This window comes from Phacochoerus africanus, chromosome 9 (genome assembly GCF_016906955.1).
Source record: "Phacochoerus africanus isolate WHEZ1 chromosome 9, ROS_Pafr_v1, whole genome shotgun sequence".
Taxonomy (NCBI): domain Eukaryota; kingdom Metazoa; phylum Chordata; class Mammalia; order Artiodactyla; family Suidae; genus Phacochoerus; species Phacochoerus africanus.
Genome location: NC_062552.1, coordinates 6,711,767 through 6,737,576, shown reverse-complemented (window position 1 = coordinate 6,737,576; position 25,810 = coordinate 6,711,767). Strand labels below are relative to the sequence as shown.

At 40.4% G+C, this 25,810-nt stretch overlaps 1 protein-coding gene across 1 annotated transcript in view; it reads left to right on the top strand.

Moving 5' to 3' along the window:
- LOC125135665 (uncharacterized) overlaps positions 1 to 25,810 on the top strand; it is a 236,344-nt gene that overhangs the window by 148,179 nt on the left and 62,355 nt on the right. Inside the window, exons 8-9 of the mRNA XM_047795999.1 lie at positions 16,365 to 16,583; positions 19,017 to 19,269. Coding sequence (XP_047651955.1) covers positions 16,365 to 16,583; positions 19,017 to 19,269 — 472 coding nt within the window. The remainder of the gene's footprint in view (positions 1 to 16,364; positions 16,584 to 19,016; positions 19,270 to 25,810) is intronic.

Sequence of the window (25,810 nt, the reverse complement as noted above, 5' to 3'; positions counted from 1 at the left end):
CAATGATTCCCCTTTTGTTTCCTGTGTTTTAAAAATGTGGGTCGCAGGTTGCGGTGAATGTTCAATTTTGCTTCTACTAAAAACATTCTCTGTACTTGGCTCTGTTGCCTTTGCCGCTTAAGAATGCAGAATTTATTATCATGAGCTTAAAGCAATCATTTAACACTGACATTTTAAATATGACAATAATCCAAGTAATTGTCACTCATCGAGTTAACCGAAAATATCTTTACTTCCTGAGACAACTAATTATAATGCAGTGTTACTATCATTTAATTGTAGACATATTTGCTTTTGTGTTTATTTTGGTTGAGGCTGGTGGCTTCCAGGACGTCCCTCGTCTTGAACTTGGCAATCTGCCCTTCCTCTTTCTCTGCTGCTTTCAGAAAATAAATGAAGACGCTCTAGCGACAATCTTAAAGGAAAACAGAGGATTTTCCTTTTTCACAAGCTTTGCTCATGACTTCAGGACTTTGGATGATGAGTTGTTTCTTTAAAAAAAAAAAAATGATCTGATCCATTGTTGTATAAATGGGGATTCATTTCCAAAATTCTTCAAAACGAATAGAAGATGAACCCTAGCATTCTTCTACGTGACTCTTCACCATTGAGAAAAGAGGGCATTGCCCTCCTGACTTCCTAAGGCCTGGGTTCAAATCCCCGGTATGCTATTACCCCACAGGGGAGTTCTCTTATGATTTGCTGGGAGTTCCTGTTGTGGCTCAGGGTTTAACAGATCTGACTAGCCTCCATGAGGACACAGGTTCAATCCCTGGCCTTTCTCAGTGGGTTAAGGATCCGGCATTGCCGTGAGCTGTGGTGCGGGTTGCAGGCGCAGCTCGGATCCTGTGTGGCTGTGGCTGTCGCTGTGGTGAAGGCCAGCTGCTGTAGCTCTGATTCGACCCTTGGCCTGGGAACCTCCATGTGCGGTGAGTGCAGTCCTAAAAAGCAAAAAAAAAAAAAAAAAGATTTGCTTTACACAGGGATGTTTGCGATGTCCCCTTATTTTGAAAATCCCTTAAATCCAGGCATCTATGATTTCCTAATTGTTTATTGGATGTTTCCATTCAGAGCTAATTTAGAAGGCAGTTAAGTATTGCACCCATTTTTATCACATCGCATCATATCCTTCTTTGCATTTAAAACACTGTACTCTGAAATTACCTATTGAGTGTTTTGTTTTGTTTTTACCAAGTTAGACCTAATAATTAATGCTGTGAGGAACAGTACAGGAAATTTAACATTTTGCATAATAACATATCACCATGTTTCTAAACTTACTCTGTGCTTGCCTGTCTGCGGCTGCCTCCAGGGAGATGCAATCCCAGTGCTATGAATTGCCTCTGAAAACACACACACACACACACACACACACACACACACACACACACACACACACAGAAGCTTGGCTGGGAAAATATTTTGTTAGGAAATCTCTCATGGCAACCTCTCTAAATGATGCATTGCTGTTTGTGATACCAGCAGGGTGGGCATTTAGTAATCACCGTGAACCCTACCAAATACACACACACACACACACACACACACACACACACGTAGCAGCAAGCACAATACCAGCATCTAAATCGATCCATAATCCCACCATCATTTCACCTCTGTCATTCAACGGGAAGAGTGTCTTAAATGCTATTTATGACAAACTAGCCCTTTGGGTCCTTTGGTTTTCTGACTTTTAGTGACTTGAGTGACAAGACCAAGGCAAACCTGACTTATGGTATTAACATTTTACATAATATGTTCCCTTCTTATGGTATTTTTCAATATACTTGAACTAGTTTACTTGGCACCTTTGTAGGGAATGCCAGTTCCTAGCCTGGGTTTTGCAAGATTTCAGAAATTAAATGCACTGTAAGGACAGGGTCCCTTGGCCGTACAGCAGAAACTGGCACAATGCTGTAAATCAACAATATTTTAATAAAAATAAATTTCAGGAGTTCCCGTCGTGGTGCAGTGGTTAACGAATCCGACTAGGAACCATGAGGTTGCGGGTTCGGTCCCTGCCCTTGCTCAGTGGGTTAACGATCCGGCGTTGCCGTGAGCTGTGGTGTAGGTTGCAGATGTGGCTCGGATCCCACGTTGCTGTGGCTCTGGCATAGGCCGGTGGCTACAGCTCCGATTCAACCCCTAGCCGGGGAACCTCCATATGCTGCGGGAGCGGCCCAAGAAATAGCAACAACAACAACAACAACAACAACAAAAAGACAAAAAAAAAATTGCAAACTACCAGAATACAATCCTGAGAATAAAACAGTATGTTATAAAAATAAATAAATAAATAAATTTCAACACACAAAGAAAGAAATCAATGGACTACAAGGTCTGTATCCATAAAGAAGAGCTTTGAAATTGCAAATAGAAAGTGAATGGGGACGCACAAAGGCCTTGTCTCTTGCTTCATGTGAGGACAACTCTCAAGGGCTACTTCAACTCCATATCCTCAGCCAAGGACTCAGTTACAAGCTCCTTAAGGATCAGGACTCCCTTCTCAACCCTGCCTTCTCTACCGCAGTGTCTGTAGAGCTCGAGATCTCTTCTCAGCGGACCCTCTGCCTGCAGCACTGCCTCTGAGCGGGAGACAGCTACTTACTAGAGAGAAAGAAGCATTTCTGTGACTTGCATTTACCTTACGGTTCTCATCGCCATTGTGATCTCAGATGTCTCCTTGGAAAAAGTGTCTTTCAATAAGTGCAAAGATTAATAAACTCTCATTTTTTTTTACAGGTCCATGCTCCAATTGACAAGCGTGCATTCTTTGAAATATGAGTATACATACAGCATTACATCAGCAAAACATTTTGCAAATTGTGATTTTTTTTTTTTTTTTGGCTTCAGGTTGATATCCTGGAATTCTTATACTGGATATGGCTTTCTTTCTTTCATTCTTTTCTTTTTTTTTCTTTTTGCCTTTTAGGACCAAACCTGCAGCATATGGAAGATCCCAGGCTAGGAGTTTAATCAGAACTGTAGCTGCCGGCTTACACAGCAACACTGGATCCGAGCCGCATCTGCAACCTACACCACAGCTCATGGCAACACCGGATCCTTAACCCACGGAGCGAGGCCAGGGATCGAACTCCATCCTTATGGATAATTGGTCAGATTCATTAGCACTGAGCCATGATGGGAACTCCTGGATATGGCTTTCTTATAAAATTTTTGCAGTATGTTTGAAAAACTCTTTTTTAAAAAATATGCAAGCAAAGCATTTATAAAATATTATGTAATTGTGACTTTGAAGATGCCAAACGATTTGTAGAAATGAGGCCATTATTTCAATGCTTTCTAGGATATTTATTATTATTTTAACTTAAGATAGTAAAAACATCCTTAAGATCCTCCATAAATAGCAAGTTCATAACAAATGGGTCAGTTTCTTATTATTGCTCTTTCCTGTCTTGGCCGTAATTCCTGACATCCTAGTTCAGTCTATCAAGTGCATGATCTGTGATTCCTTTGGAAATACGGCTTAAAGTTTAGATTTATTTGCTCTGGAGAAGTAGTTAAGCAAAGTAACTCCTCTTGGAAAGTCAATTTCCAGAAATATCCAGCAATAGTTGGCCACTTGTAGATGCCTAAATATGTGCCCATACACACACACACGTATGTTGGTACAGAGACTCAAAAATTACTCAGAAGGAATCTAATTAGCCCTTTAATTTCTAGATTTCCTCAGAGCTATCAACACAAATTACTTTCTATAATAGGTGGCTAAATAAAACAACTCAGGATGAAATTGGAAAGAAAAAGTGTTAATACGTTATGTATTTTGCTGTACTAAATTATAAGAATATATGTTTCTCTATTTTGAGTCTTTATTTAGAAGGTTTTGTTTGTTTGGTTTTGGTTTGGGTTTTGGCCATGCCCACGGCATGCAGAATTTCCCTGGCCAGGGGTCAAATCGGTACCACAGCAGTGACAAGGCTGAATCCTTAACCCCTCAGCCACCAGGGAACACCTATTTAGAAGTTTTTAAAAAAGATATTGATTAGTAATTACTGAGACATCCCTTAATGTAATTGGAAGAATTTAACTTTTATTCCTACAACTAGAACTCTTCTCCGTAGGCAATGAAGGACAGTGAAATTCAGATTATTTTCATCATTATTTATTCGGAAAATAGTACTATTATTGTTGATGAGAAAATGAAAATAAATAATTATTTTGGCTGATATTAAGTGGATGCATTTTAAGACAAATATTACATTCTCCCTTTCGATTGATCTATAAACCTTTGGAATAGGTCTTAAAAGTGGGTATCTTATAGATATCACCTTATTTCAGAGAGATCAAGTGCTTTACTTATATTCACATAACTCCGTTGTGGTGGAGTTGATACTCAAACCCAGTTCCACCAAATTTTAGAAACTCATATTTTTAAAACTATGCTATGTATTTTCTTTTGCTATTATGTGTATTAAATACATGTATCTGTTATGCGTATACTGCTAAGCAAAGCTCAGTCTATACACTGTCAGTTCAAGTCAATTCAGTTTAATTCTAGTGAACAAAATCTTCTTGTGCCTTCGTAAGACCTACCCATTGCTCCAGACACCAGGCAACATGGCAAGAAGGATGCACGTAGACTTTGGTCCACGTGGGATCATTATTTTCACCTAACTTGTCATCATCTTGATGTTAGCTTGATTTATCTCTGAGTCAGACTTGTGTTGTTGGTGAGATGCTGCGTGACTCACGATGCATTCTCCAGGTGCCCACATTTTGCTAAAAGGGGCAAAATTAAACTCAATCCCTCAACAAAATCTAAGAGTGTTATGTAACACTCTAACACATGAGAATAGTTTACCAACCTCCTCCTTAAACTCTCTCCTATGTCTTCTATACCGCGAGCATTTTCTCTCTCTCCCTCCTAAATTCAATATATCTGGGTTTGTCAATAATTTGGGTTATGTTTATATTTCTGGACTTTTTACTACAAAAACACTATCTAGTACTCACTATCCAAACTGTGGTTTTAGGAAAAAGCAAAGAAGAGAATCCAAAGCCATGGCTTTCATTCTTTGATTGAACTGTTTGACCACCTATAGCTGCCATTAGAAGAATCACAGTGTGATTCCTTCTGTGAAGATAACGCTTTTCCATTGCCTGCAATAGCGGGATCAAAACGAGAACCTGGTTTTGTCATTCAGCATGCCTTTCTTTGTCTTTAGCAACTTCCCGCTTTTATAACATAAAGAAGTTTTCCTTTAAAAATGGCAAGAACCAGAGTTCCCGCTGTGGCTCAAAGGCAACAACCTGCCTAGCATCCATGAGGATGTGGGTTCCATCCCTGGCCTCGCTCAGTGGGTTAAGGATCCCGCGTTACTGGAGCTGCCATGTAAGTTGCTGGGATCCCTCGTTGCTGTGGCTGTGGTGTAGGCTGGTGGCTACAGCTCCCATCTGACCCCTAGCCTGGGAATTCCCATGTGCCGCAGGTGCTGCCCTAAAAAGACAAAAATAAAAATAATTTTAAAAGAAATGACAAGAATCTTCCCAGGACCCTGACAAGCTCTCTTGTTTAATCCTCATGACTTGGAGAGGCAGACCTTACAATGCTCTGTTTTCAAAGGAAGCATCGGAGGGCCAGAGACTATAGCTACTTTACAAAACTATCACAAAAGCGGTACATAAAAGTGTGAGGATTCAAGCTGGGCTCTCTTCTCTGAGCCACATATAACTCTGCCTCTGCTCAACCTGCGGTCGTCTCAACCTGCGGTCTGAAGGCTCCTGAAGATATTCTGATAGCTAAGCTGTGAAATTTTTTGTTTGTTTTTCACATTGCTCTGCTTACGCGTTGTCATCAGCTCGCCACTGCAGTTGTTTTCAAAGTTAACTGCTTTTGCATTCTTATTCCGATCATTAATGAAACTTCCCCGCGATGCCTAAAGTATTTAGCTATGTCACTGATAAAGTGCTCTGTAGACATCTTAACCAATTAGGCCAGCCAAATACCAGCAGGTAAATGGACTTCTTACTAAATATTAGCTGCCAAGATAAGTGACCTCCTACAACCAGAAGGAAAGTTTCAGTAGTAAGGCTGACAAAACTGTGCCTTTGCTTTCAGCTCTAATGTCCGTCCGAAAAACGAGCTGTCCTTAGCTCTCATGTGCCTTAATCATCAGAGGGCACCGGCTCTATGTGTTCTTATCCTCCACTCTAAGAAAATTTCTCCTGGATAAACAGATGCCTTCTAATATCACCTCTAGTGTTTGCTCACAGAGTATTAAAGAAAATGCTGTTGCAAGTGGCAAAAAAACAACATCCTCAAGCACACACACATATCGAATAAACGATATTATTTTCAAAAATGCAAACAGACTGGCGTTCACGCTGTGTTGGAGTTTACACCGTGGTGCATGGGGACTAGGATTGGCAGCGTCTCTGCAGCACCAGGTTGCAGGTTTGATCCCTCTGGCTCAGTGCAGTAGGTTAAGAATCCAATGTTGCTGCAGTTGTGGTGTAGGCTGCAACTGCAGCTTGGCTCTGACCCCTGGCCCTGGGAACTTCCTATGCTGCGGGGCAGCCAAAAAAGAAAAAAAGGAAAAAAAAAAAAAAAGACGTGCAAACAGACTAAGGGCACTTTGGCTCCAAGATGTAACTTTGTTTTTGAACTTAGATTTCATTTTCTTTTTCTGTGCTAGGACAAATTTTGTCTGTCCCTGCTCCCCTCCCAGGCCTCCCTCTCCCATTCAGAGACTGTCATTGGAAATAACAGCCTAAAGAGTTTGCGAGTCTCTTTGGATTCCTTCAACAGCCTTCAATCCCTGTTTTCTCATTAGAACATTCATACTTTTGTGCCTCAGTGGGAATGATCAATTATTTCAATGTCAGTAGTGGTAATATTACCCCTAAGAGTTAGCAATTTTCAAAGATCTTTTAACTTAATTAGAGGCATTTGTTGTAAATTGAATTAAACCTGTTAAAAGTGCAACGTGTTATATTAAAAGTACAATACCCAAATTGGCCAAGGAGACACAATTTTAGGGGGAAAAAAATCTAGCTGAAAAAATGCTAACATTAAGATAAACTTGTGAAGTCTTCCTTTGGATAAAGCTGTCGAGATGCTGTATGAATGGATAACAATTGTATCCAAAACATTTTGGTGTATATGATGCTTTGGGAAAACTATTCCCCCAAATACTTGAAATAAGGACAAAGCAATAGGAGATTTGGGCATTTTCATAACTTTGGTAACAAAGAAAGCTGATGCCATTTATAATTCCTATGATTAATCAATAATCAGCACATGGTTATAGTATTCTAATAATTCATTTTTTAGTGATTCTCTTTCTCTCTAGATAAGGGCTTCTTTATCTTGACATATTTTTTACCTCCTTTTCTTTTAAATGTGATGACACAGTGAACTTGCCCAAAGAGTCCCTACCAGTCAAATCATTTAATGATATGCCGTGGTGCCCTTAGGAGCCATCTCTCAATTTCCATCTAGAAAATCCCAATAGTGTGTGTGTGTGTGTGTGTGTGTGTGTGTGTGTGTGTGTGTGTGGTGGGGGGTTGTTTGTTTGCTTTTTAGGGCTGCACCCATGGCATATGGAGGTTCCCAGGCTAGGGGTCACATCAGAGCCACAGCTGCCAGCCTACACCATAGCCACAGCAACACAGGATCCGAGCCATGTCTACGACCTACACCACAGCTCACAGCAATAACGCCGGATCCTTAACCCACTGAGTGAGGCCAGAGATCAAACCTGAAACCTCATGGTTCCTAGCTGGATTAATTTCTGCCATGCCACGACAGGAACTCCTACTTGTGGTTTTTTGATTGCTTAGTCAGCAAACATATAAGCTGACCTGGGCTGTATGAATATTAAAATGGGTAAATTCAAGGTACAGGCTGATTGAATTGGATCATAGTTTTCACCTAAACCATCAAGAAAACTACATATTTAGGACATATTTATTTCCATAGCAAGTACATGTTTTTAAGCACCTACTGCGCACAAGGCATAGTGGGGCTTGTAGATACGGTGATGAACAAGACAGGTGCTCCTGCCTTCATAGAGCAGACGGTTGTGCTGATTCATCAATGCCAGTGTTAGTCTGCACTTTGGCTGAATTTCCAGTATATATGAGTGAGTTGTAAACCACCTTCCTGCCAGCTCCAACAACCCCTGTATACTCAGAGCAGCATGGCCTGTGTGGAAAGCACAGCTTTTGGCATCCAACTCAAAAAAGGTTGACGTCGAGATTCCAGTCTTGGTTCTGTCTCTGAAAATCTGTATGATTTAAGGCAAATAATTGGGACTTTCTTTTTTTTAAATTGACATATGGTGGACTTGCAATATTGTGTTAGTTTAGGTGTATACAGTGAATAGGCCATTACGAGATATTGACTATAATTCCCTGAGCTCTACACTAAATCCTTGTCGTTTATCTGTTTTGTACATAGGAGTGTGTATCTGTTAATCCCGTACCACTAATTTATCCCCCCCCCCACATCCTTCCCCTTTGGTAACCATACGTTTTTCTATATCTGCGAGCTTGTTTCTGTTTAGTAGGTAAGTTAATGTGGACTATTTTTTAGATTCCATATGTAAAGTGGTATCACATAATATTTGTCTTTCTCTGACTCATTCACTTTGTGTGATAATCTATTGGTCCATCCATGATGCTGCAAAGAGCCTTTTTCATTCTTTTTTATGCCTGAGTAATCCACTTGTTTAATATACACCACATCTTCTTTCTCCATTCATCTGTTGATGGACTCTTAGTTTGCTTCCTAAGAGCTGTTGTAAAGGGTGCTGCAGTGAACGTTGGGATGCATGTATCTCTTCAAGTCAGTTTTCATCTTTTCTGAATCTATGTCCAGGAGTGGAATTGCTGGATCATATGGTAACTCTATTTTTAGTTTGTTGTTGTTGTTTTTTTTTTTTTAAGGAAACCCCATACTGTTTTCTATAGTGGCAGCACCAATTTACATTTCCACCATCAGTATAGAAGGGTTCCCTTCTCCGTATCCTAGCCGGCATTTATTAATTATAGACTTTCGATGATGGCTCTTCTGACCAGTGTTAGGTGATACCTCATTGTAGATTTGATTTGCATTTCTCTAATAAGTAGCAACGCTGAGCAACTTTTCATGCACCTATTGGCCACTGGTGTAACTTTTTTGGTTATTTGACTTTTCTTGGTTTTCAAATCCTCATCTGTAAAATGTACTAAATATCCCTGTAAATTAGATATAACCAAGACATGGAAACAACTTAAATGTCCATTGACAGAGGAGTGGATCAAGAAGATGTGGTACATATACACAATGGAATATTACTGAGCCATTAAAAGGAATGAAATAACGGCATTTTTAGCAACATGGATGGACCTAGAAATTATCATGCTAAGTGAAGTCACTCAGACAATGAGACACCAACATCAAATGCTATCACTGACATGTGGAATCTGAAAAAAGGACACAATGAACTTCTTTGCAGAACAGATAGTGACTCACAGACTTTGAAAAACTTATGGTTTCCAAAGGAGACAGTTTGGGGAGAAGAGGGAATGCGCTGGGGGTGTGGGATGGAAACCCTATAAAACTGGATTATGATGATCATTGTACAGCTATCAATGTAATGAATGAATGAATTAAAAATTAAAAAAAATACAAAAAATAAACTAAGGCAGCACCTTAATTTCATTCTGCTTTTAAAGAAATATCTCTAGGATTGTCCATTGATATAATTTTGTCACAATGTTATAATATGTTAAGTTCTTTTAATAAAAATGTAGTTGGAAAAAAATAAAATGCACAAACTACCCCTGTAAATTAGATATAATATACGTATATTACAGAGTATATTCAATACACAATAGCTGCTACTCTTACATCAGTTATTACAGTTTTTGCCAAAAATTCTCACCTTAAAAACTCTTATCCATAAACCATTTCTGCAAGGAAGTGAGTGAAAGAGGATGGTTTCGTACAGACTAAGTAAGTTTTGTAGCTATAAACAAGCATTTGGGAAAATAATTTCTTCAGTGGGTGCCTGAGTTTAAAGTCCTCAATATAGTGATAGCTGATTCCATTTAGAGAAAGTTTATATTAAACCTAGGGACCCAAATGTGCATAATTGTTTAGGTTTCACATTATTTCCACATACTGTTTGTTGATGGTGGGTTTCAAACATGCTGATGGCTTCTTATTACTACGTTGGTGACTTCAAACTGATGTTTCCAGGTCTGATAGTTCTTAAACTCCTCTTCTATAAGAACAACAGACACTGGGCAAATTCTCTTTGGATACACCGAAAGCATTTTCCATGTGCAGGTCAATATGAACTTCTTGGGATTTGTTTACTTGTTTCATTTTTTCCCCTCTTCCCCACCAAATGCTTTTTCCTGATATGTTCTCCACTCAATCACTGTTGGATCGGATGAACTACTTGAGCCGGAAACGTTGGAACAACTTTTGATTCTTTTCCTTATGGCCCCATATTCAGTCTCCAAGTCCTGTTACTTGCAGGGCAGCCTCTCTCTGATCTACCTATTTATCTGCCCCTCCATCCCTCTAATTCCCTTTTCTTCAAGAGGGATGCCATTGACATTTGGGGGTGTTGTAGGCTGAATTGTATCCCCTCAAATAAAATGTCTAGGCTCTCACCCCTTCATACCTCAGAATGTGACCTTACTTGGGAAGAGGGTCATTGCAGAGGTGAGTTTAGAGGTGGTTGTACTGGAATAGAGTGGACCCTTGGCCCAATATGGTGTCCTTACCTGTGAAGACATGGATTCAAGAAGCGAAGATGGAGGAAAAGTTGGATTTATGCTGTCACTAGCCAAGGGATGCCCGGGGCCACCAGAGGCTGAAAGAGGAGAGAAAAACCTGTCCTCTTCCACCTTCCCTCCTCCCATCCCCAGAACCTTCAGAGAGAGCGTGGCTCTGCCAACAGCTTGATTGAGAACTTGTAGCCTCCAGAAATCTGAGAGAACACATTTTGTTGTTGTTGTTGGAAATCACCCAGATTGTGGTTCAGACAGCCCTAGGGAACTCATGCACGGGGCAAGAGGGTTCCTCCTTTTAGGACTCTCAAGCATGTATCAGGAAGGGGGGCGCCTTTGCCACTTTCACGTCACCATGACAACAAAGAACAGCCACTCCCATATTTCTAAAAGTGCGGCAGTTCTGCTCTTCATTGAGCATCCCTGGTGGGCCATCTAAGTTGTACCCTTTTTTCCCCTCTTCGTGGGACCCTCCTCATACGTTTTCACCCGGCAGCCAGAGCAGCATTTCTAAAAGACAAGCACGGTATCCCTCTCTAGCTCCCTCACCTAAAATACTTCGTGGGCTCTTGGTGGTGATAGAATAGAGTCCAAATGCCTTAATGTAGCACACGCCAACCAAGCGCCGTCACGCGCCGTCTTCTTCTCTCTGCCCAACTTCAGGCTCCATCACCGTCTTCACTTAGACTTCTCCACCCAACTCGGCTCATGTTCAGTTTTAGAGACAGAACTTTGTTCTTTGGAGGATGACCTTGGGGCGGGACACCCTCCCAGCTTTCCTGCTCGCCCCCTCACTCTCTCTGTCTAATTCCTCTTCGCTTCGCTTTGCACATCTCAGGATTGCGTTTTGCAAACATTCCTAAGGACTCCTCTTCACTGCAGAAGAGAGTTTAAGCATGCATCCCATGCTTTTTTTTTTTTTTTTTCCAAAGCAATTTGGGTCTTTTAGGATTATTATTGTTACACTGATGGATCCTAGAAATCTCGTTTGACTTCAGGTCTCCGTAAGGACTGGGCAGGGTAGGGGGATGGATGTGTGTCGTATGAAATGTGGCTGAAGTTCAGAGAAATAGGTTTCATTTAATAGCTGAATAGCAGATGACCTCACCATTCTTCTCACCCTCTGGCAGCTCACCCCGCAGGCGATAGAGAAGCCGCCTGGCCTGCTTGAACGGGGGAGTCGCTGCTGGCCTCAATGTGATTTTGCAATGATCTGTGTGCTCTATGGCTTCTTTCATAACCAACAAATCAATTCCTACTATACGTATTACACACCCCAGTGGCAGAGGCCATTTATTATCCTTTTGATGGTCATACTCTTTGTACATAACCAAGAAAGATTACCGAGGGAGGAAAGAACAGTTGAAATGTGGATGAAGATAACATACCAGGGCACTGTGTGTCATGGTGTGTCTTGCGTGTACACAAGAATTTAAAAAAAGATGCTTTCTTCCAGGACAGTTTGGAAACCTGGGTGCAGTATTTCCTTTCCAGTGAAATCTATTTTAAGAATAGAGAGAGAGCCGTGGACACAGGTCTGTATCAGTGCACGTTTAGATTTCAGTGCACGTTCAAAACGATTAAAAGAGAAGGCCAGATGCTGTTATATTTTCTTGTCCTATGGGACTTGTTTATACGGCTATACTTGAACCAGCTTTGTTCAACTAATAAGCTTTTTTTTTTTTCCCCCACAGCATATGGAGGTTCCCAGGCCAGGGGTTGAATCGGAGCTATAGCTGCCGGCCACAGCAATGCCAGATCCTTAACCCGCTGAGCAAGGCCAGGGATAGAACCCGAAACCTCATGGTTACTAGTCAGATTCATTCCCACTGCGCCACAACAGGAACCCCCAACTAATGAGCTTTTTGATGCGTCCTTTTATTTGGTGTCATCCAGCATCAACTGATGCTTTCATTAATTTCTAACTTTGCAGTATATTATTTTTTAAACTCTAACTTATCGGTCCAATGTTTTTCCTGATTTTTTAAGTCCAGATGCATTAGTTACCTTTGTGAAACAAATGAATAGAAACAAATATTGAATTGCATTGACTAGGTACAAGAAAATTGAATATTTTGAGTTAGATATAAGTTGTAGACAGTGAAATCTTGGTGCTATTTGTCCTCAATCAAATGACCCAAACAAATATCTGAATGTGGGTGGGAAATATTTTATCAGTGAAACTGATGATAAAAGAATGACTTAATAGTGGGCTTTGTGCATAAATATTTAAACTGCTTAGTCATTTTATGTCAGTAGATGAAAAGAACAGTGGAACTTTCCAAAGGTCAAAGAAACTTTCGAAAGTTTCCAGTTTTTTGCAAACAACACAATGCTAAATCTGTATTTGATTTCGTCTTCCCTTTGAAGAGGCGAAATAGTGACAGGATAATTAACTGAAGAGGAGATCATGCACAGAGTATTTTCCTTTAGCCATGTAGAAAGTCCTGGGTTTCATTTCACACGAGGGGCAATGGAGTGCGGTATTCTGGAATCCTTCTACAAGAGCGTCCGTCTCCTGACTCTTTTACTGTTGGTAAACTGAAGCCTCTAGGGGATCTGTTTCCTGTTTAACTATCCCTCGTTTGAGTAATTGAAAAGCATGCTTAGTACAAAGACTGCACGTAGTTTTCAGTTGGATGACACTCTACACAAGGACAACAACAACAACAAAAAACTGTCACTGTCAAGGTCAGCGCCTTATTAGTCCTGTGTGGACTGAAAGGCTAAAGTTATAGATTTGGAATTTTAAAAGGAGCAATGGGTTTTCTTTTACTGTCTGTTGTTAGTTTTTTGGTTTTTCTTCCTTCCCCCCCCACAAAGACTCTCATTCCTGTTATTGATGTTCTTTAGAAGGTACAATTGTAATTATACTCGATAGTCTTCGGGGAGAGATAAGCTTTTGTATATAAAATCTTTGGAATCTGTCTATGAATTCCACTTATGATAACGTTCCCACACCGCCTTAAACTGCAGTGGTTAGTCACTAAGTCACTGAGCTGCTTCCTGTGCTACCAGCTTCTCCTTTAGTAATGTGTTTATAATCAGTTCTCTTGTGGGTTGAAAGGAACTGAATTATTCTAGAACAGAATTAGATAAGCTAATCCGGGAACTTGGAACCTAGTGATTATAAAGATCAATACTGGTTTAATAACACTGTCATTCTACTGCACCAATGATGGCATGTACCATGATAGTTCCTGTTTTAATTAAATAACAAACATGTGCATGTCCATGCTTCAATCTCTTTAAGAATGAAAAGAACCACATCATCCTTTAGACAGATCGCCTCCATTTCTTGGGCTGGATGGAAAGCCAGCCTGTTTCAAAGTAGCTCTGCAAAATATTGGAAGAGAAAAACGCAGGGGAAGAAACATAGGGAGTATTCCTTATTTTGTGACAGCAGCACAGGGATAGCTCTGTTTAGAAAAGTCAGTCGTCATAATGACCCGGGAGTAATAGTGTGATTCTCATCTTCCTTTTCCCTGTGAGGAATCTAGGGCATGGAGAGGCGTTGCGTGTACCCAGACAGTCAGATGCCGGAGCTCACCCCTTCCGTCACTCGGCTTCGGGTAACTCCACCAAACCCTCCCTGCAGGAGTTCATGGGAATGACAAGAAGAAGTTCTGCTCCTAGAGTTATTTTTGGATTTGCCTTTTCAACATCTTTCTGAAGATTATAATCATAATTTTATTTTGGTTTCTTTTTTTTTCTGTAAGCAGCTTTACTGAGATATAATTCATACACCGTACCGATCATCTATTCAAAGTCTACACCTTGAAGTTTTTAGACTGTGCACAGCAGTACAACCACCACCACAGTCAGCTTGAGCACATTTTCATCACCTGGAAAAGAAACACAATACCCACGAACGGTTCCGACACTTTCCTCCCCAACTCCCACACGCCTTCCTTTTTTTTGCAAACTGTAATTTTAGAATCTTTGAAAACATCCCCTGTCGTCCATACCAAACAGAGAGAGGAAACCAGAGCGAAATCAGAATAATTATACCGAATGATTTGCGTCTAGTTGCAACAGTAAATGTCAGTATTGTCTTAAAGAACACAAGTGTCCTTAAAGTTCCAGTTCTCATTCGTATGTTTTTAGGGGCATGTTGATGACTCATGTCAGTTTTCAAAATGAAAGAGTTAACTTTGAGCAAGTTTGCAAACAAGTTAATTTTAAGAGGGATCCGTGTGAAGACGTGAGATAACCAAGAGTAGTGGCATGGATTGTAAAGATTTTTTAAAAATATGTTTATTGTTTGTAATAATGCATTTCCCTATTTCTTTTTAAAATTTTAATTGTAATGCACACATAAAATTTGTCATCTGAATCATTTTAAGTATACAGTTCAGTGGTGTTAGATGTATTCACCGTTATTTTATTTTATTTTATTATTATTATTTTTTTTGTCTTTTTGCCATTTCTAGGGCCGCTCCCAAGGCATATGGAGGTTCCCAGGCTAGGGGTCAAATCGGAGCTGTAGCCACCAGCCTACGCCAGAGCCACAACAACTCAGGATCCGAGCCGCATCTGCGACCTACAGCATAGTTCACGGCAACGCCAGATTGGTAACCCACTGAGCAAGGCCCGGAATCAAACCTGCCATCTCATGGTTCCTAGTCGGATTCGTTAACCACTGAGCCCTGATGGGAACTCTGGTACTCACCGCTTTGTGCTACCAATTTACACAACGTTTTCATCTTGCAAAAGTGAAACTCTGGACCATGAAACAACTCCCCTTGTCCCCATCCCCCAGACCCTGGCAGCCACCATTCTACTTTGTGTCTCTATGAATTTGGCTGCTCTAGCACCTCACACAAGTGGACTCACACAGTACTGGTCATAAATAAGACTGGCTTCCTTCATTTCGCATAATATCCTCAAGATTCATTCATGATGTAGCACATGGCAGAATTTCCAATTTCCTTCCTTTTTTTTTTTTTTTGGCCATGCCCATAGAATGCGGAAGTTCCTGGGTCAGGGATCAAACCTGTGCCACAGCTATGGCAATGACAGATCCTTAACCCTCTATGCCACCAGGGAACTTCTCCTTCCTTTTTAAGGCTAATAATATTCCACTTGGTGGATAGTTAGGCTGCTTCAACCTTTAGGGCTGCTATGAATATAGTTGTACAAATATCTGTTGGGGATCCTTCTTTGAAATTTTTGGGGTATATACCCAGAAGGAATATTCCTGGATCATATGGGTAGTCGTATTTTTTAATTTTTTGAAGACCTGTAATACTGTTTTCTATAATTATTATATCGTGTTATATTCCCACCAACAGTGCAGATGAGTTCCAATTTTTCCATGTTCTCATCATCACTTGTTATTTTGTGGCTTTAAAAAAAACTACAGTAACCATTTTAATAGGTATGAGGAGATATCTCTCATTGTGGTTTTGATTTGCATTTTTATATCCAAGTATTTTTATGTTTCCCTTTGGTAATCCACTATAGCAAAAGGAACATAACTAGTTTGAGTCCCAGGGAGCTAAGAAATAATTTCAATCAATTTTACTTTACTATGTATTTTTATGTTCAAACTATGTTACTTTTGGTTATGCTTTAAGCCCAGAATTCACCTATTATTTCTTTGTCTATAGCTGTTCTTCTCTTGCTGATGGCTCTGGATCTGGAGAATTCTTCAAGCATCTCTATTTTGTGCTGGTGTCGGTGGTTTCAGAACTTCAATTAGCTCAATGGCAAAGCCAGGGCTTCTGGTACATTATCTTGCTGATGGCTTCTCTTTGGTTCCTGAGGCTCTATCTGCATTACCTTAGCCAGTGGCTTTTCCTCCAGGCCCTTTCAACTCCTGTTACAAAGTGAGTACTTTCCCCTAAAAGTCAAAGGAATGTGTTTTCATCTTGACAGGCCAAATGAAAGTACAAAACTCTTCTCCCATTCATTTACCCTAAGACCTAAAATGCAGGTGTGATTTGAAAAGACAAAAACATCTTGATCTGAGAGCAGGAATGTCTATTACAGCTACAGTCTCATTTTTTTGTGGGCCTTATATGCAAATCCATAACTGGTACATCAATATTTATTTAAAATTTAGCAGATTCAAATATGTTCTAAAATTGGAGCAGGATCCAAAAAGGAATTTAGCAACAATATTTTATTCTATTTTGATTTTATCAGAGTGACTTAGGCTGAAGGTATGGTATTTTAGAAGTAATATAAGTATGATTTATCACCTATACTCAGAGAAGCAAAGATTGCTTCTTCTGCAAAATGATTGAATTCAAACAATTACCAAACTCAAGCCCCAACAGCTTTCTGGGCCATTATCCTCTGGAAAAAGATGACTCTTTAAAGGTTATCTCTCCATAAACATGATTCCATAGACACTACAGATAGATAGATAGATATCAATACAAGTAAAATTCATTTTCTCAAATGTAGATGGTACAGATAAAGGTAAAGATGTGTGTATATTTTCAATTAAGGAAATCAGCAAACTATTTTAAGACACTCTGAAAAGGAATATGTGTGTGTTATACATACACACATGGCTTTTGATCATCTTTTGGAATTAAATCACAAATATCTGAATATATTATACTAAATCCCTGTATCCTCATGGGACAGTTTCAAAGAGCTATTATGTTCCTTTCTTCCCTTATTTTTTTTCCTCTTCCTTTTTTTTTCCCTTTTGTGTGAGAGTTTCTAAAGCAGAGAGGATAAATACTATATGCTTGGGCTAGTTGCTTTTTGCTATTCACTCTCTTCCTTCCTCAATAGAAATGGAAGCTCTACCTTTATTGGTTGTTAATAAAATGAGACTGCAAAAAAAAAAAAATCTCAACAGTTCAGTTTATTCAATTTCTTAAGCCACAAAGGATCTAACATGTTACAATATTTTGTTGACTATTTTCTAGTTCCCCAGGCTTGAATCATACATTAGTTCCATATCACATCGTAGTTATGAGAAATGACAATAGCTACAGCAAGAGTGGGCATTTTTCCTGCTCTCACTGTGTTAGGTCATCTGCTAAGAAATGCACACACTTTATTTTATTTGGTATTCACAACCGCATAAGAACATAGCATAAAGACTGCCTTTAAGCAAAGGTCAAGGAATGGATAAAATGAAGAACTCTCTAATAGAGAGCTGATAAGTACGGATGCACAGGCAGGATTAACTGCAGACTAGCTCTATAAGGTGGAAACAGAGAGGAGAGAAGTATTAGAGTCAGTAAAGGCTCACTGTTCATGGAATGAGGCTGTCAAAGCCTGGGTGGAGGCTGTTTGAATTGGATTCAACCCCTAAGTCCTTAGGTTGTGTCAAGTTGTCCCTTTAGATGTTTTTGTTGTCAGCAGTATCATTGTATTTAGGGGGTCTAGTTAGAGTAATCACAAGCAAAACTAATCAGCTATGCCAAAATTCTGGAGAATTACGAGATTTATTTGTATTTCTCATTTCTATTAGGGATGGAGGCATTACTAAGTTCACAGATATATTTTGTATTTCAAATAGGCTCTTACTGAGTATATATAGTTCTTTGTCTAAAGAATGCTCTGCTCAGTGGATAAAAATTGTTGTGGTCCATGTGTGGGTCAGAAAAAGAATTTCCAGACTCATAGTGGGATGGAAAAAAAAGATAAGTTGATTGAAATAAGAGACACTGCTCGCACAGTGGGACAACTTCTTGATGATCAGGGAGAGCCAACCTTGAGCATGTGGGCAGGTCTGTTTTTATATCTCAGGGGGAGAGGAGAGAGAGGAGAGGTCTCAGGATCCACCTGCTGACCTGCTGATTGGTTGGAGAAAGAGGGGCTTCTGATATACTTGCTGGTTGGTTGGGGGCATAGAAAGCCCCTATAGGGCCAGAGTGAAAAGTGGGCCAAATACCTTTCCTAGTAGAGGGGCAGTTTGCTCTGGAGCTTTGTAACAATTCCCTGGAGACAGGTGGGAGGATAAGGATCTGGTAATTCTTATCCCAGCCAGAGGCCTTTTGAGTTTTATCTCATTGTAAAGGCCTTGACATCCCACAAAAATGATATCCTTTCTCTGACTGTACATAAAATTTACCAGAGCAAGGAATAAGGTAGACTTTGCCTTTCCCTCAAAAGTGAGTTGTTGGAGTTGTCCTAAGGGGAAAAATGATGTCCAACACTTAACTTTGGGTCCTATTAAGTGTCAAGTATTCCGTATTTCAAAAAGGGAGTGCGCGTTCTTTGAGGTGTTTTGTATACATAGCACTTTATAGACTTCTCCTGTGCACATATGTGATTGCTTTCTTTTCCCATAGATTCCATTTTTCTGCCTTCACGGTTGAGCTCTGCTACCCAACCTCTTCACTTCACCTCGCAGAAGAGTTGCTTGTCGTTGCGGTGGGGCCTTTAATGTTGAACGCAATCCTACTTCCCTTGGTTCTGATCAGATGGGGCTGTCAGCTACTGTTTGGCTTCTGCCATGATGTCCTGTCAAAATTAATCATTACCATGGGACTATGGATAGTTCTGGACCCAATGGCAGTGTTTATTGTGGATACTGTCCTGGGGGTAAGTCAAGTAAAATAATCAAGATACGAGTCCTTGATGTAGCATTAGCTCACATATCAGTTGACATGGGAAGTTTCAATAATCATGACCAATTCAATAGTCATCTTAAGTTGAAGTTACTCATTTTTTTCTCATAATGAAAAATTACGGATGTTTTATACTATCATTTTAGGTGTAATTTTAGCTGTGTTGAACAAACACTTGCAAAATAAGCAGAAAACAATATTGAAGATCAAGTCCAAACTAATTGATACATTTCAACATTATTACAAAGTAGCATTGTTTTTGTAACATTTTGGTGACTTTTTTGTTTGTTTTTTTCTTTTTGTTTTTAGGGCTGCACCCACGGCATATGGAGGTTCCCAGGCTAAGGGTCCAATCAGAGCTGTAGTTGCTGGCCTACACCACAGCTCACAGCAACTCCAGATCCTTAACCCTGAGGAAGGCCAGGGATCAGACTTGTGTCCTCATGGATGCTAGTCAGATTCGTTAACCACTGAGCCACAATGGGAACTCTGGTGACTTTTTTTATTAAGGATTTTCACAGCCAAACTTTATAAAAAAGTAATCATACTTTAATTGGTTCCTTTAATTGGTTAGGTTATTGATTTCATTTTGTTGTAACACTCTTCCATAATAAACATGACCAGTAAGAAAAATAAGAGCTTTTCCAACACTTCTAAGTAATAAATAATTTAAAAAATTACTTCAGAGGCATGTATTTTGACATTGGTGTTGTTTAGGAAATGACAAAACAGTGCATTTTTATTTAAAATATATAGTCTTATAAAATGACAAAATGGTGCATTTTCACCCTAAAATATATAGTCTTGTGAATGATATACTAGCATACATGATTGTGTATAAAAAAAGGTGGCAATGATTCTAATATTGGAAAAGTGCTTTGCATTTTTCAAGCACCTTCACCCAGTTCATTTGATTATATATTTACAACATGCACTGTAGGTTGTTGGGGCATGTGTTTGTCTCACTTCACAACTGGGAAAAACCAGAATTATGGGGCTTTTCCAGTGCCACAGAGCCAGCACCCATGCACTCAGGACTAAAACTCAGATTTGTGAATTCTGAGGTGGATGTTTCTCCCATTATACCGAAATCTCTACATCAAAATTTGAATTAGTGTATTGTTTTGTGAAATCAAATATATCCCATTGCTGATGACCATGATTTGATTACATCAAAATATTTACCTTACTGGTAACGGTTGGGGCTAAAATTTGAAGCAAAACTCATGTGACTATTAATGTGAATTTATTGCTATATCCAGATCTCTTGTTGCTTCGAATTTGCAAGGCCTAGGAATTCCTGTTGAGTGTTGCGGGGAGGTACTGGTTCTCAAACCTCAACTGGCCTCAGAAACTAGTGCAAGTCTCCTGAAAACACCCGCTGCTGGGTCCTGTCCCCAGTTTCTGTTTTGGCAGATCTAGAGTGGAGCCCAAGAATTTACGTTTCTAACAAGTTCCCAGAAGACTTTGGTATTGTTGGTCTAGGGACCACAGTTTGAGAATCAGTGACATCGTAGCTGTATAGGAAAGATCTGAGGAATATTCTGGAAAGATCTAGAAATACCAGTATAGCTTGGAAGAGCCGAGCCCGGCAGCAAAGCAAGGGACTGTGGGGAAACTTTACTGTCATGCCTAATAACCACCATCCACATCTGCCATTTAGTTATTTCTCGAAGTTTCACTGATGATGCCTAAAGCTTTCGTCTGATGTTTATCAAAACAAATGTAAAGTTTTAGCAAATAATAAAATGATTCATGCCAAAAAATAATTTGGAATCATCAAACTTTGAAGCAATTTCAATAGGCAGAAGGAGAGGAAATCTGAATTTTAGCTCAATGTTTGTCCTGTAGACCTGGTTATGAAATATATCCCAAGCAAGAGAGCACATGGATACTATACATGAATCAATATGATCAAACATTAATTCATAACATTTTTTAAATTTATGCAATAATATTCCTTAACTGGCATATTTCTCATTTTAAGAAGGAAGTAAAGATTTACAACTGGTATACATGTGTTTAGGCCAGATTCATTGTGCCCAACAGATCATTGCAATAGGTTGTTTCAATGGACTCTGCTAATTAACTGTACTTCACATGGATTCTACCATTAATAATGTGCTTTTAGAACTAAAGTCTCAATTGCTGTCTCAACTGCCTCCGTGAAGGTGTGGTCCTGGGGGCTGTGGTAAGCAGCTAGGATCAGCAAAGCCTGTTGCTCTTTTATTTCTCTGAGGCCCTTTGATGCCATGGGAGCATGTCTCCAACTTTAATGTGTTTTCAAGTCACCTGGGGTTCTTATTAAAATGCACATTCTGATTCAGCAGGTGGGGCCTGAGGTTCTACATTTTAACAAGTTCCTAGATGATATTATCAGAATGCTGGTTCCATGGACCAGACCGCACTGTGACAAGATGATTGATGCTATATGGAGAAGGTCCCTTTCTTCCTTTTGCTATTTGCTAGGCTGGCTTTCACTTGCTCAGGGTTCCTGGGCTGCTTTCAACAAGCCTGGAAGGTCCTGCATTCACCGATGGCTTTTTAGGCTTTGTCTGAGTATTCTGAGATATATATATTTTTTTTTATTTCTGAGTGGAATGACCTCTGCTTAGATCTGCAGACACGTGTGACAGTTGACTCTGCAGCCATGTAGATCATTTAATATAATTAAAATGAACCAAACACCATGCACATTGAGCACTAGATTGAACTAGATCAATGCATCGAGTTTCTAGTCTCCCTTGTAAGGATGAAGGTAGAGCCGTGAGCCAAGGAAAGCCTGTCAGGACTTGGAAGGCTGGTTTCCAAATTCTAGCCAGCGACCCCCTTCTGCAGCCGCAGCACCAGGGATCACCTTGATAACACGTCAGAAGAAGGAGCCTTGGCAGCCAGAAGTGGTTGTGTTTTGCATCCTTTTCATCCCTCTGATGAGCCTCATTCAGATTCAAAGTGTCCTGAGCTGGGGCCAATTAGATTTTGTCCACATTCATCTTTTTCTCAGATTCCAGGTTAGCGAGGAGGAGATGGTGCCATCAAGTTCGCTGAACAGGAGAGAGAGAGGGATGCTGTCTGCATTCCCGTAGGACCATACCCCACGGCATCTCATGGTTCCTCCCAGGGGCCTGATGGTCCTCCTGAGCAGGTGTGGTGCCCATCGGGTCCTACTACATCACTGCACAGGAAGCCATCTGGGGGGGATGAGCAGTCATTCTTTATCATCTTCGGAGATCTCCTCGTAAGGAAAGTCTGCAGCCCTCTTGGAATGGCTTTCCTTATTCCAGTCAGATCCCGGAGAGAAACTAATGGCTGAAGAGTCCACTGTGTCAAAGGCAGTTGACACAGTGAGCTGTCTTAATTTACTCTGGGGCCTCTGATGTAATCTCTAGGAAAGTAGCCTCCAGCAGGGCCATCTCAGAACCTGTTCAGGGGTCTGCAACCTGATGGGAGCTGACTTGGATTCTAATAGATGAATATAGCACCCAGATCTTTCTCCACTTGGAAAGCAAAGCTGAAGGCTCCTTCCTAATCTGCACAATGATGGATCTGCAGTTAGAATCCATCACATTTCATTGCAGATGACATCTACGTTTGCTGCCTTTAAAAAAGAAAATCTCTAAAGCTGCCTGCGACCCACAGATCAGCAGCCCTGGAGTCCATACTTGAATACTTTCACCAACTAGATAAAAATATTTTAACATGCTCTACTGTGATTTAACAGCGCACTGAAGTTTGAGAACTGCTCTAAAGCCATGGTTCTCAGAATTAGGTCCCTATGACCAACAGCGTTGCTTTCTCCTGAAAGCATAATAGAAATGCAAAATCTCAGGCTCTCTACCTTATTCCCTACTGGGTAAGAACTCTGGGAAGAGGCCCAGCCTCTGGGGCTTTGAGTTTTAACCAGACTTCTGGATGATCTTCATGCTCACTAAAGTTGGAAAACTACTGTTCCCCATGGCCTCATAGTTATGATAGATTCAATGTCATGCATGAGGTTCCAGCTGTCCCAGTTCATACCTCCAATTCTTTCAACACATCCTTCTAGCAGGTAAAGCTTAGAATCATCAGTGTTTGATCACAGTTGGCCAGCCAAGAGAGATGCTACTTAATTTTACTAAAAGTTCTTGTTTTAGATTTTTTTTCAATGGCTGTACCAATGGCATATGGAAGTTCCTGGGTCAGGGATTGAGTCTAAGCTCTAGCTGCAACCTATGCCATGGATGTGGCAACACAGGATCTTTAACCCACTGCACCAGGCCGGGAATTGAACCTGCTCCTCTGCAGTGATCCCAGCCACTGCGGTTGGATTTTAACTCACTGTGCCATAGTAGAAACTCCTGGATTCCTTTTTTTTTTTTTGGTAGAAATCTATAAGGAGATGTGGCAAGTAGAATGATTAGAGGCTGAGTCCTTAATTGGCTGTAGATGTTGTAGTCACAGCTGGCCAGTCTCTCACTGTGCTGGCTCAGAGGTTGGCAGTGCATCCCCGATCCTCATTCATTGATGCGATGCTCAGTAATTCCATTAAGTTCATGCATTCATTCTCTGACTGAGCCCTCGTCTAAATAAAAAGTAGAGGACAGATTTGCTATTGAATATTTTAACTGATCAGCATATATTTAACCTCTGTGTAGGATTTTAAAAGATGCAAAATAAATACAGCATTGTTTTGCCCTCGGTAGAGACAGAGAGATAAAGAATAACCCTTAGGAACAAAAATCAAACAAAGGTAGAATGCAAGCATTTTCACTTAGCGAATAAGTCTTTTGCATCCACTAGGGGTGACTGTAGAGTAATAGAAAGAGGTTGGGGGTTTGGGGTTGGGGATCTGGGTTCTGGCCCCAGCTCTGCCATTTGTCAGTGATATGTTACATAAGTCAGCCATCCTCTCCAATCTTCAATTTCCTCATATGCCTTGCAGAATAGTAAGCATACCCCTACATAGTAACGCCTTCCTTACTCATTTCACTGCATTGTTGGGAGAATCAAACGAGAGACCAACCAGAAATAAACTGGAATGTCTAAGGCACCAGCCTGTAAAAGGAACAAGCGTGAGGATTGTAATGAAGTGATCATACTTCTGCTCTGGATGATGCAAGATGTAACAACTATTGCCCCCATCCATGGTCCAGACAGGAACTTACAGTTCAGTTGGGGCATCAAACTGTATGCACCCACAGCTGTAGTAGGAGCAGTAGGGGGTGTGATCTGTGCCCTTGGGGAGGCACGTGGCCCATTCTCTTACATCCTTCGGGTCTTTGTTCAAATGGCACCTTTTCAGTGGTGATACCTTTCTGATTGAAATGTTTAATATCACACCCCATTCTCCTATACGTTCCCCTGCTTTATATTTTTCCTCAAACTATCATCCTCTAATAGACCATATGTGGATGTTACTTAATCTTACTTACATGCATCCCATCATTTGCTTTCCACTCCCTCCCCTCACTGAAGTGTAGGTTTCAAGAAGGTAGGGCTTTTGGGGAATGACATTCACTCTTATCTTCAGAGCTTAGGGATGCTGAGTAGGCATTCCTTCCACACGCGTGGGTCAGATGGATGATTGGCGTCTGTTGATTAGATTCTGTTACGGGCATCAGACATATCAATTCTTTTGTGTGTCTCATTAGTGAATGTCATGTCTGTGTTTTTAGTTTTTTTTGGTGTGTGTGGTTTTTTGTTTTTTTGTGTCTTTTTAGGTTTTTTTGGTGTGTGTGGGTTTTTTTGTTTTTTGTTTTTTTGTGTCTTTTTTTGTGTACCCACTGCATATGTTAGTTCCCAGGCCAAGGGTCAACTTGAAGCTATGACTGCCACCCTACGCCACAGCCACAGCAATATGGGATCCAAGCCGCATCTTGGACCTACACCACAGCTCATGGCAAGTCTAGATCCCTGACCCACTGAGCGAGGCCAGGAATCGAACACACGTCCTCATGTTGGGTTCGTCCTAGTTGGGTTCGTTTCCGCTGCGCCACAATGGGAACTCCTATCTTTAGTTTTTAAAAGCAGCAGAAGGTAAGGTCGGGAACAGGAGAAATGCATGGTAACCCTTACAGATCTGCTTCCTGAAGTCCTAGCAATGGGCTCACATTTTGCAAGGTAAGCCGATGAACAAGCACAGAACATAAAATAAAATTTCTGGCGTGGTGGTGAAAGAGGCCATGCTTGAGAGTTGGCACATCCGAATTCTATCACTGCCCAATCACTACCCGATATAGGGGAAATACAAATTAACCCCTCCAGGCTTCTGTTTTTATCTATACATGCATACTATGGATTCATTTTAAATGAGCCCTACTAAGCTCTATTTATATAGTTGTCTGCTTTCAAATGATAAATTATCCTTTCTTACATTGGGGAAAAATACCTTATTTACACTTGTATTACATATGATTCCCACTGGAGACGATGGGAGTCATAGCGAACAACTTTCCCACTTTATAAAATTCAAAGGCCAAAATGTCATATATACTATTTTATATTTGATCCAAAAGACCTCAGTGCCTTGTATGTCT